The 18922-nt window shown below is 70.6% G+C and overlaps 4 protein-coding genes across 8 annotated transcripts; 3 read left to right on the plus strand and 1 right to left on the minus strand.

Moving 5' to 3' along the window:
- The first annotated feature begins 4 nt into the window (after positions 1–4).
- METTL1 (methyltransferase 1, tRNA methylguanosine) lies at positions 5–2834 on the plus strand. The gene is made up of 6 exons (XM_086870551.1): positions 5–138; positions 425–555; positions 793–977; positions 1649–1762; positions 2100–2201; positions 2641–2834. The coding sequence occupies exons 1-6, from the start codon at positions 38–40 to the stop codon at positions 2767–2769; spliced, it is 762 nt and encodes a 253-aa protein (XP_086726677.1). The 5' UTR covers positions 5–37; the 3' UTR covers positions 2770–2834.
- Positions 2835–4056: 1222 nt separating this feature from the next.
- CYP27B1 (cytochrome P450 family 27 subfamily B member 1) lies at positions 4057–9919 on the plus strand. The gene is made up of 9 exons (XM_086870560.1): positions 4057–4302; positions 5089–5279; positions 6277–6473; positions 6714–6911; positions 7304–7461; positions 7533–7741; positions 8670–8751; positions 8839–9078; positions 9151–9919. Exons 1-9 carry the CDS (start codon positions 4057–4059, stop codon positions 9262–9264), a joined length of 1635 nt encoding a protein of 544 aa, XP_086726686.1. The 3' UTR covers positions 9265–9919.
- A 452-nt stretch (positions 9920–10371) lies between these two features.
- On the plus strand, positions 10372–14921 carry CDK4 (cyclin dependent kinase 4). Of its 4 annotated transcripts, none has more exons than XM_086870547.1 (8): positions 10372–10455; positions 11326–11538; positions 12186–12321; positions 12388–12555; positions 12771–12880; positions 13342–13392; positions 14101–14236; positions 14495–14921. In XM_086870547.1, exons 2-8 carry the CDS (start codon positions 11327–11329, stop codon positions 14579–14581), a joined length of 900 nt encoding a protein of 299 aa, XP_086726673.1. In that variant the 5' UTR covers positions 10372–10455; position 11326; the 3' UTR covers positions 14582–14921. The 4 variants fall into 4 exon arrangements, with proteins under 4 accessions (XP_086726673.1, XP_086726674.1, XP_086726672.1 ...); XM_086870548.1 differs by lacking the exon at positions 10372–10455 and adding an exon at positions 10610–10662; XM_086870546.1 differs by lacking the exon at positions 10372–10455 and adding an exon at positions 10913–10960.
- Positions 14922–14928: 7 nt separating this feature from the next.
- On the minus strand, positions 14929–18342 carry TSPAN31 (tetraspanin 31). 2 transcript variants are annotated; one of them, XM_086870553.1, is made up of 6 exons: positions 18133–18326; positions 17473–17640; positions 16733–16813; positions 16155–16331; positions 15703–15825; positions 14929–15616 (listed from the first exon to the last, which is right to left on the minus strand). In XM_086870553.1, exons 1-6 carry the CDS (start codon positions 18193–18195, stop codon positions 15542–15544), a joined length of 687 nt encoding a protein of 228 aa, XP_086726679.1. In that variant the 5' UTR covers positions 18196–18326; the 3' UTR covers positions 14929–15541. The 2 variants fall into 2 exon arrangements, with proteins under 2 accessions (XP_086726679.1, XP_086726678.1); XM_086870552.1 differs by lacking the exon at positions 16155–16331 and having other exon boundaries at positions 18133–18342.
- Positions 18343–18922: the final 580 nt, after the last annotated feature.

Genomic DNA, 18922 nt, shown 5'->3' on the forward strand with positions numbered 1-18922 from the left:
GCTTGGTGACGTCATACCCGCGCCGCGCGGTGCTGCCATGGCGGCGGTGGAGGAGGAGGAGGTCGCGGTGCCGCCCCAGAAGCGCTTCTACCGACAGCGCGCGCACTCGAACCCGCTGGCCGACCACACCCTGCGCTAGTGAGTGCGGGGACCCCCGGGAACCGCCCGGGAAGGGTCCCGGGACCGCCTCAGCGCCCGCATCGGGACCCCCCGGCCCGGCACCCCCGTCATGGTCCCGTGGAGCGCCTGGAGCCGCCGGGAACAGCCGGGCTGGATCCCCCTCCCCATCCCCTCCCGGTCACACCGGCCGCCCCCCCCGCCCTTGTGTCTCCCCCGTGTTCCCCTCCCTCCTCCGGTGAGGCGGTGCCAGCCCCCGGTGCCGCCGCTCCGGTTCCCGGCAGTGACAGCCCCGCGGTGCCCGCAGCCCCCCCCGCCCTCAGGACATGGACTGGGCCTCGCTGTTCCCGAGCTTTTTTCCGCCCGACGCCCCCCCCGGGACCCCCCCGGCCCGCGTGGAGTTCGCAGACGTGGGGTGCGGCTACGGGGGGCTGCTGGGTGAGCACGGGGGGCGCGGGGGCACGGGGGGCGCGGGGGCACGGGGGAGCTCGGGGGGCACGGAGGGGCTGGCGGGGGCTCAGGGATCTCGGGGGTCACGGGGTCTGGGGGCTCTCGGGGGTCTCTGGGGGTCACGGGGAGCTCGTGGGGCTCGGGGGGGCACGGAGGGGCCGGGGGCTCTCGGGGGGGCACGGGGGCTCTCGGGGGTCTCGGGGCGCTGACCGCCTGTCCCCGCAGTGGCGCTGGCCGAGCGCTTTCCGCAGACGCTGTCGCTGGGGCTGGAGCTGCGGGGGAAGGTGGCCGCGTTCACCCGCGCCAGGATCCGGGCGCTGCGGGCGGCTCAGCCCGGCCGCTTCGGCAACGTGGCCTGTGTGAGGGGCAACGCCATGAAACACCTGCCTCACTTCTTCCGCCGAGCCCAGGTGAGAGCCCCCAAAACCCACAGCAACCCCCCAAAACCCACAGCAACCCCCCAAATCCCACAGCAACCCCCCAAATCCCACAACAACCCCCAAAACCCACAACAACCCCCCCAAAACCCACAACAACCCCCAAAACCCACAGCAACCCCCAAAACCCACAACAACTCCCCCAAAACCCACAACAACCCCCCCAAAACCCACAGCAACCCCCAAAACCCACAACAACCCCCCCAAAACCCACAACAACCCCCAAAACCCACAGCAACCCCCCAAATCCCACAACAACCCCCAAAACCCACAACAACCCCCCCAAAACCCACAACAACCCCCAAAACCCACAGCAACCCCCAAAACCCACAGCAACCCCACAAAACCCACAGCAACCCCCAAAACCCACAGCAACCCCCCCAAAACCCACAGCAACCCCCCCAAAACCCACAGCAACCCCCAAAACCCACAGCAACCCCCTGACACCCCCTCTAATTTCTGTGTTCTCTGAACCCACCCTGAAACCCTCCCAAAGCCTCGGGAGCCTCTGAAACACCTTCCCAACTCCTTCCCCCCGTCCTCACCCCTGGCCCAGGCTGTGCTCAGCAGTGGGGTTTGGGGGGTCTGCATGGGCCGGGCCCAGTGGGGCTCTGACCCCCCCCGACCCCCCCATTTCCCCCCAGCTCTCCAAGCTGTTTTTCCTGTTCCCTGATCCCCATTTCAAGCGCACGAAGCACAAGTGGAGAATCATCAGCCCCGCCATGCTGGCGGAGTACGGCTACGTGCTGCGCCCCGGGGTGAGTCCCCAAACCCTCGGGGGACCCCAAAACCTCCTCACCCCCCTCAGAACCCCCTGACAGCTCCGGGGCTCCCTCCCACACCCCCACGTCCTTGTACACCTCTGTGTTGTGCCTGTGGGGGAGGCCCCTGTTCCCCCCAGAGGTCCCCAGTTCCCCCTGACCCTCCCCAACATCCTCAGGGCTCCCTGAATTCCTGGGGATCCTCTGGGATTGTTGGGGGGGGTCCCAGCCTTTCTGGGAGTGGGAGGTTTTGGGGTGTCCCTGATTTTGAAGTCTCCCAGGGCCTGGTGCCCACGGGGGGGTTGGGGTGTCACGGTGTTTTTGGGGTGCCCAGGGCCTGGTGTACACGGTGACAGATGTGCCTGAGCTGCACCAGTGGATGCTGCAGCATTTTGGGGAGCACCCCCTGTTTGAGCCCCTGCCCCCTGCCCAGCTGGTGAGAGCAACTGGGGGGCACTGGGGGGAACTGGGGGGCACTGGGGGGTGCGGAGGAGCACAGCAGGACACTGGGATTGAGTGGGGGGTAAACTGGGGGGCACTGGGGGGAACTTGGGGGACTGGGGGGTGCGGAGGAGCACAGCAGGACACTGGGATTGAGTGGGGGGTAAACTGGGGGGCACTGGGGGGAACTGGGGGGCACTGGGGGGTGTGGAGGAGCACAGCAGGACACTGGGATTGAGTGGGGGGTAAACTGGGGGGCACTGGGGGGACACTGGGGTTAATGGGGGGTACTGGGTGAGTGACTGGGGTTTATGGGGTGGCAGTGGGGCACAGTGGGAGGTTCCCTGGAGGGGCAGCGTGGGGTCACTGAGGAGGTCCCCGCTGTCACCGGGCTGTCCCTGACGCTCCTGTGCTGCCCCCGGTGGCGCCCGCAGGCCGCGGACCCGCTGGTGCCGCTGCTGCCGTCGGTGACGGAGGAGGGACAGAGGGCCCGGCGTGCGGGACGCCCCCCCTGCACCGCCGTGTTCCGCCGCCGCCCCGACCCCCCCCCGGGGGGACCCTGACCCGCGGGGAGGGGCCGGACCCCTCCCTCCCGCAGCCCCGTTTTGTAATAAAGCCACAAAACGTCCCCAAGCCTGGTCTGGCCGGTGTCCCCCAGACCCTCCCCCGCTCGGGGAGGGGGGTGGGGGTGTCTCGCGTCCCTCCCCCACCCCACGGAGGCTGCCGGGAATCGCCCCCTCCACGTCCAAAGCGGTGAGGTTGGAGCCGGTTCGTGCCTCAGTTTCCCCATCGCAGAAACCCCCCCGGGGGGGTCACAGTGACATCCCAAAACGCACCCAGGGGCTTTCCAGAGCCCCGCCTTGTGCTGCAAGGCGGAAATTCCCAGGAATCCGGTACTGGGGCGGGGGGGGGGCAGCCGTGTGTCGCCCCCCAAGCCCCCCAGCGGGACCTGGGGTGGGACCGACCCCTCCCCGGGGCTGCCCGCGGGACTGGGGCCGCTGGTGGAACTGGGAGTGCTGCGTGTCCCCTCCCAGCGTGGGGACCGGCACCCCCAGCCCCTCCCAAAATGCTCCCCCGGGGGGCCACACCGGCTTGGGGGTGTCACCGGGCGGTTTAGGGGTGTCCCCGGGGGGGTTTGGGGTGTCACCGGAGGGGTTTGGGGGTGTCACCGGGCGGTTTAGGGGTGTCCCCGAGGGTGGTTTGAGGATTGAGGATGTCACTGGGGGGGTTTTGAGGTGTCCTTGGGGGGTTTGGGGGTGTCGCTGGGGGGGTTTGGGGATGTCCTCGGGAGGGTTTGAGGTTTGGAGGTGTCCCCGGGGGGTTTGGAGGTGTCCCCGGGGGGGTTTGGGGGTGTCCCTGGGGGGGTTTGGGGGTGTCCTCGGGGGGGTTTGAGGTTTGGGGGTGTCCCGGGGGGTTTTGGGGGCTCGGGGCCGTGCGCGCCCCCAGTTATGCCCTGGCGTGTGCGCGCCCTGGGGGCGGGGCCGCGGAACCGCGCCCTGCCGCGTGCTGATTGGCCTGAGGGCCCATTTATGCAAATGAGCGCGCGGGGGGCGGGAAGGACTCAGAGCTGGGGGCGTGGCTTAGCTCGCAGTTTAATGTTGTGGGCGGGGTTAATGCTCGGGGGGGCGTGGCTCCCGCTCAGGGGGCGGGGCCAGCCCGGCTGCACGTGGGCGCTATAAAGCCCCGGCCCGGGGCCCCCCCCGCAGTCGAGGCTCGGCCCCGCTCTCCCCCCGAGTCCCGCCGGGTCCCCCCGGGTCCCCCGCCGGCTCCAGCACCGCCCCGAGCCCTCCCCCCTACCCTCCCGCATCCCCCGGTGTCCCCCGGTGCCACTCGAGCCCCCGGTGCCAGCCATGCCCCCCAGCCTGCGCCTGCCCGCCCGGGCCGCCCTGCTGTCCCACTCCCTGCCCGAGCCGGGGGTCCCCCGGGATCCCCCAGCCCCCGCTGCTGCCTCTCCTCCGCCCCGCACCCCGCACCCCCGGGCTCCCCCGGAGCCCTCGCGCCCCCGGGGCCTGGCCGAGATGCCGGGACCGAGCTCCACCGCCTTCATCTTCGAGCTGCTGTGCCGAGGAGGGGTGCGGAGGCTGCATGAGATGCAGGTAAATGGGGCTTGGTGGATCAGGGGGACCCCGTTCCCATTGCTCTGGAGCCCGGGGGGATCCTGCTCCCACTGCCCTGGGCTATGGAGGAGATGGGGGGACCCTGGTGTCACAGTCCTGGCTTGCAGGGGACAGGGTGTACCTCAGTGCCACCACCCCGGGTCTCGGAGGGGACAGGAGGGACCTTGGTCGGCCCAGCTGGAGGTGGGGAGGGGAGAGGGACGCTGATCTCTGGGGCTGGGTGGGGTTGGGACATCCCAAGCTGGTCCCCAGGACTTGTTGGGGTGGTGCTGAGACCAAGGGTAAGAGACCAGCCCGGGCTCGGGGGGTGCTGAGACCTGCTGGGGAGCAGCAGCGGCACCGGGGACGGGGTCACCCCCAGGTGGGCGGTGGAGCCCTAGACCAGGTCACCCCTGGGGAGTCACTGCAGGTTTGGGAGCACGGGAACGCCAGGACCTCCCCTTGTGCTGCAGCAGCTCCTGCAGCAGCCCCGGGCACCCGCCCGTCCCCCGGGGTGACCCCCGGGGTGACCCCCGGTGACCCCGATCTCCCCTTACCCCCAGCCTGGGCGCTGGTTCCAGCTCAGGACAGTGGGGGAGGCCGCTGTGACCCTCTGTGCTCCCCCCCAAAATGACAGCCCGGTCCCGCTTCGGGCCGCTGTGACCCCCCGTGTCCCCGCCAGGTTCACGGGCGGTCCCGGTTCGGGCCGCTGTGACCCCCCGTGTCCCCGCCAGGTTCACGGGCGGTCCCGGTTCGGGCCGCTGTGACCCCCCGTGTCCCCGCCAGGTTCACGGGCGGTCCCGGTTCGGGCCGCTCTGGAAGGCCCGGTTCGGGCCGGTGCTCACGGTGCACGTGGCCGAGCCCGCGCTCGTGGCTCAGGTGCTGCGGCAGGAGGGGCCCGAGCCCCGCCGAGCCCTGAGCTGCCCCTGGAAGGAGCACCGGAGCCTCCGGGGGGTGCCCGGGGGGCTCCTCACCCTGTGAGTGCATTTATGGGGGGCTGACAGGGGCTGGGGGCTGACAGGGGGGTCCGGGAGTTGCCCATGGGGGGCTCGGGGGTTGTCCAGGGGGGTCTTTGGGCTGGGGTTGGGGTTTGGAGCCTTGATGTGGGGGGCTGGGGGCGGCGCGGGGGGTTGGGGGATGCACGTGGGATTTGGGGGGTTGACACTGAGGAGGGGGGGTCGCACAGGGACCCTCAGGGCTCCCCATGAGCTGGGGGTGTCGGTACCCCCAGGGGCTCCCCCCGCACCCGTTCCGGGAAGGGCCCGTGGGGTGCGGGGGGGCCCGGGGTGACTCAGGCGTGATTCAGCCCCCCCTCCCCTCCTCCTGCCCCCCCGCCCCCCACGCAGGATGTGAGTAACTGCCCGGGGGGGGCCCGGCCCCCGCGTGGGCAGGGGGAGGGACCCCAAACCCCCGCGCGGCCCCCACCCCCCCGCTGTCCCCCAGCCCCCGCCATGGGCACGGGGACCCGGTGGCTCTCACAGGTGCCCCTGACCACACCTGGGGGGGCCCTGGCACTGCCTCATGGGGAGACCGTGTCCCCCCCCGTCCCCCCTGAGTCCCCCGTGTCCCACCTGAGTCCCCCGTGTCCCCATTCCCCGCCCCTCACTTCCCCTGTGCCCACCCCCCACCCGTGTCCCCCGTGTCCCTGTCCCTCACCTGGGTGTGTCCTGGCACCCCCCATGTCCTCATCCCCCACCTGTCCCCCCCTGTCCCCCCGTGTCCTTGTCCACCCCGTTTCTGCATGTCCCCACGTGCCATTACCTGTGTCCCTTGTCCCTGCCATGTCCCTGTCCCCCTCCTCCCGCGTGTCCCCACGTCCCCTCCATGCCCGGTGTCACCCGTGTCCCCGTTCCTCACCCCTGTCCTGCGTCCTCCACCCACATCTGTCCCCTGCGTCCCTCGTGTCCGTCCTGTGCCGCGTCCCCGTGTCCCTCGTGTCCCCGCAGCCCCCGTGACGCGTGTCCCGGTCCCCAGGGAGGGCGAGGCGTGGCGGGGGTCTCGGCGGGTGCTGGCGCGGGGGCTGCTCCGCCCGGGGGCTGCCGAGGCCTTCGCGGGCCCGGTGGCCGCCGTGGTGGCCGAGCTGGTGGCGCGGCTGCAGCGGCTGCGGCGGCAGCACCCGCGGGGGATCGTCCCCGACATCGGCACCGAGTTCAACCGCTTCGGCCTCGAGGGTGAGAGGGGACCCCAAAAGGGGATGGTGACCCCAAAGGCTGGGACCCCCCCACAGGGACCCCCCACAGGGCACCCCAGGGATCCCCAGGGCCCCCAGCAGGACTCCCCGCGTCCCCCAAGTCTCCAGGGCACCTTCTGTCCCGCAGTGTCCCCAGGGACTCTTTGGCTCCCCCCTCAGTGTCCCCCATCCCCGGTGTTTCCCGTGTCCCCATGTCCCCAGTGTCCCCCCTGTCCCGCAGCCATCTCCTGGGTGCTGTTCTCCTCCCGCCTGGGCTGCCTGGGGGACACCGGCGAGCCCGCCGAGGGTGTCATCCGCTGCGTGGGGGCGGTGCTGGCACTGACGCTGGTGACAATGGCACTGCCCCGTCCCCTCCTGCGCCTCGTTCCCGCGCCCTGGGACGCCTTCTGCCGCGCCTGGGACCAGCTCTTCGCCTTCGGTGAGGGGACACGGGGACAGGGGGGACAGGTGACATGAAGACATCCCATGGGGACACAGGGACATCCCGGAGGGGTGTGGGGATGTCCCGTGGTCAGAGGGACCCTCCTGCTCACCTGCAGCTGAGGGGACATGGGGACACAGGGGGACATCCCAGGGCCGTGGTGAGGGGACACAGGGGAGGGATATGGGGACATCCAAGGGACACAGAGACATCCTGTGGGGTCACAGGGATGTCCCATGGCCACGGTGACAGTCCCACGCCATCGTCCCGCAGCTGAGGGACACATCGATGGCACGTGGCTGCGGTGACACTGCCAGGGTGCTGTCCCCAGTCAAGGGACTCGGTGACCGTGTGGCCACGGTGGCACTGATGGCTGTTGCTGTCCCCAGCCAAGGGACACGTGGACCGGCGCGTGGCCGAGGTGGCCGCGCGGGGGTCGCCGGCCGAAGGGGACACGTGTGTCACCGACCTGCTGGCCCGGGAGCACGTCCCTGTCAGCAGCATCTACGGGAACGTCACCGAGCTGCTGCTGGCCGGGGTGGACACGGTGAGGAGGGGGTGACACTGCGGTGTCCCTGTTGTCACTGTGGGTCCCGCTGATGTCCCCCGTGTCCCCAGGTGGCCAGCACGCTGGCCTGGAGCCTGTACGAGCTGGCGCGGAACCCGGGGGCGCAGGCGGCGCTGCACCGCGAGCTGCTGGCTGCCACTGCCACCAACAGGGGCACCCGCGGTGACAGTGCCACCACCGACAGGGCCACTGCTGCTGCCACCGCCGCTGCGCTGGCACGGCTGCCGCTGCTCCGGGCTGTGGTGAAGGAGACCCTCAGGTGACGGGGGGGGACAATGATGGGACACGGAAAGGACGTGGGAATGGCGAAGGGGGAGTGGGATACGGGGACAGGGACACAGAGGGACAGGGATGGGGACACAGACGGGGGGAAGGGGACACAGGGGGATGGGGACACAGACGGGGGGATGGGGACACGTGGACGGGGTGGGGACACGGGGATGGGGACACAGACGGGGGGATGGGGACACAGACGGGGGGATGGGGACACAGGGGGATGGAGACGCAGACGGGGGATGGGGACACGGGGGGATGGGGACACAGACGGGGGGATGGGGACACAGACGGGGGGATGGGGACACGTGGACAGGGGTGGGGACACGGGGATGGGAACGGGAACAGGGATGTGGATAAAGATGGGAACAAGGATGGGGACAGGGACAGGTTGGGATTGGGATGGAGAGAGGATGAGTTTGGGGATAAAATGGGGACAGGAGTGGGGACAGGGAGGAAGATGGGAAGGAGGATGAGGATGGGGACAAGGAAGGGATGAAGACAAGGATGGGGATGAGGATGTGGATGAAGGTGGGGCCAGGGGTGGGGATGAAGATGTGGATGAAGGGGGGACAGGAATGGGGACAAGGAGGAAGATGAGGATGAGGGTGATGATGGGGATGAGGGTGAGCAGGACAGGGCAGAGATGAGGATGGGACAAGGAAGGGATGAAGACAAGATGGGATGAGGATGGGGATGAGGATGGGGATGAGGATGAGGATGGGGATGGGGATGAGGATGAGGATGGGGATGAGGATGGGGATGAGGATGGGGATGAGGATGAGGATGGGGATGAGGATGGGGATGAGGATGAGGATGAGGATGGGGATGAGGATGAGGATGAGGATGAGGATGAGGATGAGGATGGGGATGAGGAGGACAGGGAGGTGACATCCAGGTGTGCTCCCCTGCAGGCTGTACCCTGTCATCCCGGCCAATGCCCGTGTTATCCCCAACTGCGACATCCGCGTCGGTGACTACCTGGTGCCACGCCAGGTGAGCAGGGGACACCGCACGCTCCAGGGCTCCCGGTGTCCCCAGGGCATCCCCAGGGTGTCCCCGCTGACCCCCATGTCCCTGCAGACCCTCATCACCCTGTGCCATTACGCCACGTCCCGCGACAGCCGCTTCTTCCCAGCGCCCGACGCCTTCCGTCCGGAGCGCTGGCTGCGCCACGGGGACAGCGGGGACACGCCTGGGGACACTCCCGGGCACCCCCCCGGCCCCGGGCACCCCTTTGCCTCTCTGCCCTTCGGCCTCGGCCCTCGCAGCTGCGTCGGGCGCCGCTTGGCTGAGCTGCAGCTGCACATGGCGCTGGCACAGGTGGGTGTCCCTGTCCCTGTGATGTCCCCGCAGTGTCCCCGCGGTGTCACTCACCTGTCCCCACTCCCCCAGATTCTGCTGCGCTTCGAGGTGCGGCCGGAGCCCGGGGGGGGCCGCGTGCGCCCCATGACCCGCACCCTGCTGGCCCCCGCCGCCCCCATCAGCCTGCGCTTCCTCGAGCGGTGACAGCGGAGACAGCGGGGACAGCAGAGGCTTTGGAGACCCAGGGACAGCGGGGACAGCAGAGGCTTTGGAGACCTGGGGACACGGGGGACACTGGGGACAGCAGGGACAGCGGCAGGACCTTGGCCCTGGTCCTGACTTCACCACCAGTAATGACACTGACCCCAGTGGTGGCCTTGACACCACAGTGTCCCCATGGTCATCAGGTCCCTGGACCTTGTGGTGGCCCTGACCCTGTGGGTGACTCCTGGTGACCCCAACTCCAGAACTGGCCCTGACACGGCTGTGGCCCCACAGTGACACCGACCGTGGTGGTCCTGACCCCAGCAGTGTCACAAGCCCTGTGCTGGCTGTGACCCCAAGGTGTCCCCAGCCCCGTGGTGACCCCAGCCTCGGTGGTGGCTGTGACCCCAAGGTGTCCCCAGCCCCGTGGTGACCCCAGCCTCGGTGGTGGCTGTGACCCCGAGGTGTCCCCAGCCCCATGGTGACCCCAGCCTCGGTGGTGGCTGTGACCCCGAGGTGTCCCCAGCCCTGTGGTGACCCCAGCCTCGGTGGTGGCTGTGACCCCGAGGTGTCCCCAGCCCTGCAGCGCTGCCCCTCTGCCGGGGGATTTGGGATTATTTATTGGCCAATAAAGTGATTTTGGGATTTTGCTGCTGCCGTAGCTCCGGTCTCACCTCCCCACCCCCCACCTGTGACTCAACCCCTCCCCCCCCGTGACCCCCCCGGGCTGGGGATGGGGGGACCGGTCCCGACCTGTCCCGGTGCGCCGGGGGTGACGCGGCCCCGCGGGGGGCGGGGGGAGCCCAGCCCCCTCCCCATGGGGGGATGGGGACCCTGAGAGCCTCGCGGGGGGAGGGGCCGCGGCCCGAGCGGGCTCAGAGGGACCCCCGGGACCCCCGGACACCTGACGGTGCCCACTGGGGGGGGGTGGTGACCCCCCCCCCCGGGGGTGTTTGGGGTAAGGGGGGCACCAGGGGGAGGAGTTGGGGTAACCCAGCAGGGGTGGGGGGCGTCGGGAACCCCCGGCCCCCCGTGAGGTTTAACCCGGTCGGTGCCACCCGCGGTGGGGGGGGGGCAATGTCCCAGGTGGGGGAGGGGCTGACGTCAGCACAGGGGACTCTGGACCCTCGTGGGGACCCTGAGGCAGCCGAGCGTGGTGACCCCCCCTCCCCCAGGTGCCAGAGGGACCAGGTGAGCAGAAGGACGAGGGGAGGGTCCCTCGGTCAGGGGAATTGGGAGGGGGCTCACCTGGACACCCCCATCCCCCCGGGGGGGTCACCCCGGGCTGCAAACAGGGCGGGGGGCGCAGGTGGGGGTGGGGCCGGTCCCGGAGCCCCTGGGGGGGGGCACCGGTGTGAAGGGATCGCCTCAGGTGAGGAAACTTCTGGAACGGGACAGGTGAGCACGGGCTCTGACCGGGCCGGGGGGGACCTGGGGGTGTTGGAGACCCCTGAGCCGGGGGAGGAGAGGGGAGGGGGCCGTGGCCATCAGGTGAGGGGGGGTCCCCGCTCCTGCCCCTCCCCTCCCCCCGCCTCCGCCGCTCTCACCGCGGGTCCGAGCCCCTCCCCCCTCCCGGGGGTTCCCGGGGGTCCCCTTGCCCCTCCCCCCGTCCCGCCCCTCCCCCCCGGCCCTTCCGCCCGCCCCTCCCGCCTGTTCCGGCGCCCCCGCCCCTCCCCCCTGCCCCGCGCGCCGCCCGGTGAGTTCCGGGGCTCCCCCGGGACCCCCCAACTCTGGCACCCCCTCCTCCAATCCCGGAGAGACCCCCGGGGGGGGAGGGGCAGCGCCCGGGGGTGGCTGGAGCGGGGGGTCCCGGCTGGGGAGCTCTGGCTGCTGGGGGGGCCCAGCGGCTGGGGGGGCTGGGGGGCGCTGGTTTGGGGGGGCAGGGGGGACACGGTGGGGTCTGACCTGAGCGCCGCGGGGGGCTTTGGGGTGCTGGGGGTCACGGGGGTGGGAGGGGGAATTGGGGGGCCTGGGGGGGGGGCCGGGGTGTCGTGGCAGCCCAGGATGTCGGAGTGGGGTGCGGGGGGGTTTGGGGGTGTCGCTGAGGCTCTGCCCCCCCAGCATGGCGCAGGAGGTTCAGTACGAGCCGGTGGCCGAGCTGGGGGTGGGCGCGCACGGCTCCGTGTTCAAGGCTCGGGACCGGCTCAGCGGACGCTTCGTGGCGCTGAAGAACGTGCGGGTGCCCACGGGGGGGGCCGGGCTGCCCCCCAGCACCGTGCGGGAGGTGGCTCTGCTGCGCCGCCTCGAGCACCTCGAGCACCCCAACATCGTCCGGTGAGAGCCGGGGGCCGCTGGCCCTGCGGGGGCACCCACCGGGCGGCAGGGGGGGGTCCCAGGGCAGGGAGGGGGGCCCATGGCAGGGAGGGGTCCCAGGGCAGGGAGGGGGTCCCAGGGCAGGGAGGGGTCCCAGGGCAGGGAGGGGGGCCCAGGGCAGGGAGGGGGGCCCAGGGCAGGGAGGGGTCCCAGGGCAGGGAGGGGTCCCAGGGCAGGGAGGGGGGCCCAGGGCAGGGAGGGGTCCCAGGACAGGGACAGGGGTCACAGAGCAGTTTTGGGGTCCCAGGGCAGGGACAGGGGTCCCAGAGCAGTTTTGGGGTCCCACGACAGGATTGGGGGTCCCAGAGCAGTTTTGGGGTCCCAGAGCAGGGAGGGGGCCCAGGACAGGGACGGGGCCCAGGACAGGGACAGGGGTCACAGAGCACTTTTGGGGTCCCAGGGCAGGGAGGGGGCCCAGGACAGGGACAGGGGTCACAGAGCAGTTTTGGGGTCCCACGACAGGATTGGGGGTCCCAGAGCAGTTTTGGGGTCCCAGGGTACAGCAGGTGTCCCATGGGCCCTGTCACACCCCGTGTCCCCATGTCCCTGACCCCCTGTCCCCGTGTCCCTGTGTCCCTGTCCCCATGTCCCCATGTCCCCGTCCCCAGGCTGATGGACGTTTGTGCCAGTGCCCGCACCCCACACGAGGCCAAGGTCACGCTGGTGTTCGAGCACGTGGAGCAGGACCTGAAAACCTTCCTGGAGAAGGCTCCGGCCCCAGGGCTGCCCCCCGACACCATCAAGGTGGGCTCAGGGGGTCCCGAGGCCCCTGGTGGCACAGGGGGGGTCCCTGACCGTGTGTCCCCCCAGGACCTGATGCGGCAGTTCCTGCGTGCCCTGGATTTCCTGCACGCCCAGCGCATCGTCCACCGCGACCTCAAACCCCAGAACGTGCTGGTGACCAGCGCGGGGCAGCTCAAGGTGGCCGATTTCGGGCTGGCCCGGATCTACGGCTGCCACATGGCCCTGACCCCCGTGGTGCGTCCGGGGGGTCACAGTGCCCGGGGTGGGCTGAGGGGGCGGTGACCCCCCGAGCTGGGGTCTCGGGTGGTCCTAGAGCCGGGTGGTGTCAGGTGGCCGTGGCTCCCAGGAGCTGTGGTGACACTGGGGACACTGTGGGGACACCGCTGCCATGGCTCTGGGGCGCTGCTGGGGGTCCCTGGTGACGCTGTGGGTGCCGTGGGGGGGGACAGGTGGTGACACTGTGGTACAGAGCCCCCGAGGTGCTGCTCCGGGCTGCCTACGCCTCCCCCGTGGACATGTGGAGCGTGGGGTGCATCTTCGCTGAGATGTTCCGCAGGAAGTGAGGGGACACCGGGGGACACTGGGGGGACACTGGGGGGACACCGGGGGGATATGGGGACACCTGTGGGGGGACAGGGACACGTGGGGGAACAGAGGGACGGGGGGGGACACGGGGTGGGGGGACATGGGGACACAGGGACATGGAGAGGACACAGGGTGGGGGGACATGGGGACACCAGCACACAGACCCAGATGTGGGGGGCACAGTGAGGACAGCGGGGGAGGACATGGAGGGGGGACACAGGGACAGGGGGATAGTGGGGGGACAAGGGGTGGGGGAAACGAGGGGACGTGTGAGGAAATCAGCTTGACAGAGGACGTGGGACACGGGGACATGGAGCAGGGGGACACGGTTGTGGGGACATGGGGACACTCCTGGGGTCACCCGGGTGCTGCTGGGGGTCCCTTCCCTGTGGGGTGTCCCCTGTGCCCAGCCCCCCGTGTGCCCTGTCCCCCCAGGCCGCTGTTCTGCGGGAGCTCCGAGGCCGATCAGCTGGGCAAGATCTTCGGGTGTGTGGGGTGGGGGCTCGGGGGGCTCGGGGGGGCACTGAACACAAGGTGGGGGGGCTGTCCCGGTTTGGGGGAGCTGTCCTGGTTTGGGGAGGGGCTGTCCCGGTTTGGGGGGGCTGTCCCGGTTTGGGGGGGGCTGTCCCGGTTTGGGGGGGCTGTCCCGGTTTGGGGGGGGCTGTCCCGGTTTGGGGGGTCTGTCTCGGTTTGGGGGGGGCTGTCCCGGTTTGGGGGGGTTGTCCTTGTTTGGGGGGGCTGTCCCGGTTTGGGGGGTCTGTCTCGGTTTGGGGGGTCTGTCTCGGTTTGGGGGGGGCTGTCCCGGTTTGGGGGGCTGTCCCGGTTTGGGGGGGGCTGTCTCGGTTTGGGGGGGCTGTCTCGGTTTGGGGGGGCTGTCCCGGTTTGGGGGGGGGCTGTCTCGGTTTGGGGAGGCTGTCTCGGTTTGGGGGGGGCTGTCCCGGTTTGGGGGGGGCTGTCCCGGGGGGGTGGTTCAGGCCCAAGGGGGGTTTTGGGGGCTGGAATCAGGGAGGGGATACCTGGGGGGGGTAGGTTTTGGGGGGGATGGGCTGGGGGGTGCAAGCAGGGATCCCCTGGGGGGTCCTATGGGGGGGGGGGGACTGTTCTGGGTGGTGTGGGGGCAGCGGGGGGACCCTTTTGGGGGGCTGGTTTGGGGGTTGAGTTTCAGGCCCCCCCTCACCTCCTGTGCCCCCCCAGGCTGATCGGGCTCCCCCAGGAGGACGAGTGGCCGCAGGACGTGGCCCTGCCCAGGGAAGCCTTCGCCCCCTGCGCCCCCCGCGAGCCCCGGGGGGAGGTCCCGGAGCTGGGGGACAGCGGGGAGCAGCTGCTGCTGGTGAGGGGGGACCCGGGGGCGGGACACGGACGGGACTTGGGTGGGGGGACAGCACGAGGACACTGCTGCTGCTGCTGGGGAAACACAATGGGGGGAACGGGAACACCGGGGGACCCGTGGGGACACAGGGATGCTGTGAGAGTGTGACACTGTGGGGGGACAGGGGGGACCTCCCCATCACCCCCTGAGCTCCCCTTTGGGGAGGGGTCACAACGGAGCCCCCCGTTCCTGACTCGGCCCTGTCCGGTTCCTGCCCAGGCTCTGCTGACCTTCAGCCCCCACAAGCGAATTTCGGCTCACGAGGCCCTGGGGCATCGGTACCTGCAGGGGGGGCGTGAGGGGTGACCCCTGCCCCCCCAAAACCACCCTGAACATCCCCCAGGACTCTCATACCTGTGGGGGGGAATTGTGGGATGACACCCCCCAAAAACACCCCCTGAGCCTCTCCCACTGGTACTTGTGGGGGGGATGGGGGGTCCTGGTTCCCCCCCAAACACCAGAACCCCCCCAGGACTGGATGGGAGGGGGGACCCCACTTATTGGAGGGGGGGGCGGTTTCTGGGACCCCCCAATTCTCTGCCAATAAAGGGGTGTGGGCAGTGCCCCCCCCAGCTCGTGTGTCCTGTGGCACTGGGGGTGGCTGGGGGGGGGTCACTGCTCTGGGGACCCCCCAGAACGAGCCCGAGCCGTGGTCACTGTTGTGTGTTTATTGGGGGGGGTGTCCCCCTGCTCCCCTCCCCCATCGGGTCTGTGGGGTGGGGGGGGGACACACACACTGGGGGGGGTCACTGCTCCCAGTCATGGTGCAAACCAGTACAGACCAGTTTAGGGGTGTTGGGATGGGGGGGCTCTGCTGGATTTGGGGAGATGGCGACGCCCCCTCAGCCCCCCCAGCCCCCAATGCCCACAGGGGGGGAGTGTGTGGGGGAGGGGTCACTGCGGTGGGGGTCCTGCCCCGTGTGTCCCTCCCCAGTGTGGGGGTGACCATGACCCCCCCGGGGGGGGACACACCGTGGGGGGGCTGGGGGTGTCCGAATGACCAGTACAAACCAGTTTGGGAGAGCTCAGACTGAGATGGGGGGGGGACGACTCTGTCCCAGTCCCCTTTTGCTGGGGGGGGGGGGGTCACAGCCCTGCTGGGGGGGTCACCCCATGATTTTGGGGGTGTGTTTGTGTCCCCAGTGCTTCATGCGGCTGCCGGGGGCAGCTGATCAGCATTTGGGGGGTTCTGGACCACCCCCCAGAGCCCCCTCTGGGCTGTGACCCCTCCCCAGAGGAGCTGTGGCCCTCCCAGGGACCCCCCCACTATAGGAAGGCGCCGGGGTTGGCGCGGGGGTCCCGCTGGTTCCGGAAGCGGAGGGCGAGCCAGACCCCCAAAACCTGCAACAAACAGAGAATTGGGGGGGGGCTGCTGGACCCCCCCCAACGCCTTGAGACCCCACTGGCTCCCCCCGCCCCCCCCGTACCTCGGTGAAGCTGAAGAATAGCCCGACCCCCCCCAGAATCTTGAGGGCCTGGTCCGAGTGCTGCAGCAGTTGGGGGGCGCAGGGGGGGCACGGGGGGACTCCCCCCGGGGGGAATTGGCACCTCTAGGGGGGAAACAGGAGGGTCAGGGGGGGCCCCCAGCAGCCCCCCACCCACCCCCGGGGGTCCTCAGCCCCCCCATCGCCCCAGGACACACCGTGGGGGGCACTGCAGGCCCCTTCTGGGGGCGTTCAGCACATCCAAGGGGTCCCCAAACTTCCTCCGTTTCCCCCCGAAACCCCCAACCCTCCCCACCCCCCCAGAGCCCCCTCCAGCCCCCCAGGGGTGTCCCCAAATCCCCCTGCGCCCCCCAGTACCCCCACGAGGACTCTCCAAGCCCCCCCAACCCCCCAGTGACCCCTGAACACCCCCAGCTGCCCCTCCCCAGACTCACAGCGGGGCAGTTCGGGGGCTCCCAGGGGGGCTTCAGCCCGGGGGGGCTCCCGGGGGCGGGGCTGGCAGGAGGGGGGGTCCCGGGGGGCTCCCCCAAACCACAACAGCCCAGCCTGCGCTGCAGCTCCCCCCGCGCCCCCCCGCTCAGCAGGGGCCAGGCCGAGCGCAGCAGCCGCTCCTGAGGGGCAAGGGGGGGGTCCCCAAAAATCGGTCAGTGCCCCCCAGGACCCCCCCACCGCCACAGGGCCCCCCAAACCCGCCAGGACCCCTTTTGCCCCTCCCTGAGGGATCCCAAGCACCGGGGGTGTGGGGGGTTCCCTGTGCACCCCGGGATTGTGGGATGGGTTGGGGGGTTCCCGTGGGTGTCCCACGAGTGGGGTGGGGGTCCCAGAGGGGTCCTGGGGGTCCCAGAGGGGTCCTGGGGGGTCTCCAGGTGGTGTGACCCACCTCACATGCCCAGGGTTTGGATGGGGAGGGGACCAAGAGGTTCCCTGAGCCCCCCAGGGAGTTGTGGGGTCGCAGGGGGTTTTGGGGGTCCCAGGGGGTTTTGGGGAGCCCGGGGGGGTTCCCAGTACCCACCTGAGCCTCCCGGCCCAGGGCGAGGCAGGCGCAGGACACGCCGAGCTGGCACAGGAACACCAGGCCCAGGATCAGCACGTACTTGGGGGGTCAAGGGAGGGCCACACACACACGGAGACCCCCCCCCCAAAATCCGGGACCTCCCCAAACCCCCCCAGGACCTCCCCACGCCCAGACTGGAGCCCCGGGTGGGGTTTGGAGCCCTGCTAAAGGATCTGAGGGGCAGGAGCTGGGGGTGCCACGGGGGGAAAGGGGTGTTGGGGACATTGGGGGGCGTTTGGGGACACAGGGGAGGGGGTGGCAGCCTGGGAGGGGTGGAGGGACAGCCAGGGGGGTGTTGGGGACCCAGAGCTTGGGACACCCCCTCCCCAAGGGGACAGAGAGAACAGGAACTGGTGGGTGGGGGAGCCCAGAGGGGCCTGGGGACACTGCCAGGGACATCCAGGGGGTGTTGGGGACACTACCAGGGGGTGTTGGGGACACTGCCATGGGGTACCAGTGACATCCACGGGGTGTTGGGGACACTGCCAGGGGTGTTTGGGACACTGCCATGGGGTGTTGGGGACACTGCCATGGGGTGTTGGGGACACTGCCAGAGGTGCCAGTGACATCCAGGGGGTGCTGGGGACCCAGAGGGGCTTTGGGACAAGGGGACAAGGAGAGCAGGACCCGGTGGCCACGGCGGGGGCGGGTCCCAGAGGGGCTGGGGGCTCCCCGGGGTGTCCCGAGCAGGAGGATACGAAGAAGAGCAGGACCTGGTGGTGCCGCAGGGCCCCGAGCAGCCCCAGCCCCGCGATCAGCAGGAGGAAGACCCCGACGGCGAAGGCTCCTCCGAGCAGGGGGGGGCTGGAGCCCATGCCCAGGCCCCGCGCCCAGCCCGCGACCCCCACCAGCAGCACCCCCACCAGCTGGGGGGGCTCCGGGTCAGGGGTCCCCCCGAGCACCCCCTGATGGCCGCGGGGTGTGGGGGGGCCACAGCCCGAGGGCCCCAGGGGTGTTTTGGGGGGTCCCCGGGGTGGTGAGGGGGGTGTGCTCCCCTCAGGCACTCTGCCCCCAGCCCCCCGCGACCCCCAGCCCCTCCCGGTGGATTTGGGGGGATGTGGCCTTTGACCCTGTCCCCTGACCCTCCCCGGGACCCCCGACCCCTCCCCACCCAGCCCCACCCTTTCAGGGGGAGCCCCAGAACCCGTCGCCACCCCCAGACCGCGGGTCCCTGGAGCCCCCCCAGGTGTGGGGACCCCCAATTCCCCCACAGGGAGACCCCCCCTGCACCCCACAACCTCAAATTGGCCGGGTGTCTCCCAAACCTCCCGGGACTCGTCCCTGGCGGTGCCGCGGGACCCCTCAGCCCCCCCGCCCCCCTCAGAGCTGAGGGGTCCCCAATCCCCGGCCCCGCTCACCACATAGACCACGTTGAGAGCGCAGAGCGCGTTGCGCGAGCAGGCGAAGCCTCCGCAGACCATGGCGGGGGCGGGGGGTCCCGGGGGATCCCGGGGGGGGCTCGGGGATCCCGGGGGGTCCCGGGGGATCCCGGGGGGGCTCGGGGGGCTCCGGGGTCCCCGCGCCGCGGCCCCTTTAAACCGCGGCCCCGCGCCCCGCGCGCGCCCGCCCGCACTGCGCGTGCGCAGAACTCAAGCCCCGCCCACCCCGCCGTGTGTATTCATGTCCCCGCTTAAAGGCCCCGCCTACTTCCCGTGTCTCGGTCCCGCCCCTGCTCCATATATGGGCGTAGCCCCGCCCATAGAGCTACTCTCCGTACTGCGCATGCGCGCGACGCCGCGGAGGCGGAGTCTCCGCGGGAGGGGCGTGCCCCAGTTGAGGGGGCGTGGCCTCTTTGGGCTCCTGCCCCGCCCCCCCGTTCCAGCCTATCCCCCGAACCCCCCTGACCCCCCCCGGCCGCACAAATCCCGGCTCCGCCAAACCCCAGAGCCCTCCAGGACCCCCCGGAGCCCCCCAGGATCCCCCCAGAGCCCCCCAGGATCCCCCCACCGCCCCCCAGGATCCCCCCCAGAGCCCCCCAGGATCCCCCCACCGCCCCCCAGGATCCCCCCCAGAGCCTGCCAGAATACCTCCACCGCCCCCCAGGATCCCCCATAGCCCCCAGGATCCCCCCAGAACCCCCAGTCCCTGTATCCCCCCAAGAGACCCTTCCTGCCTGAGAGCTCCCGCAGCCTCCGGTGATCTCCCCCC

The sequence above is a fragment of the Cyanistes caeruleus genome, chromosome 32 (genome assembly GCF_971803275.1).
Source record: "Cyanistes caeruleus chromosome 32, bCyaCae1.hap1.1, whole genome shotgun sequence".
Taxonomy (NCBI): Eukaryota; Metazoa; Chordata; class Aves; order Passeriformes; family Paridae; genus Cyanistes; species Cyanistes caeruleus.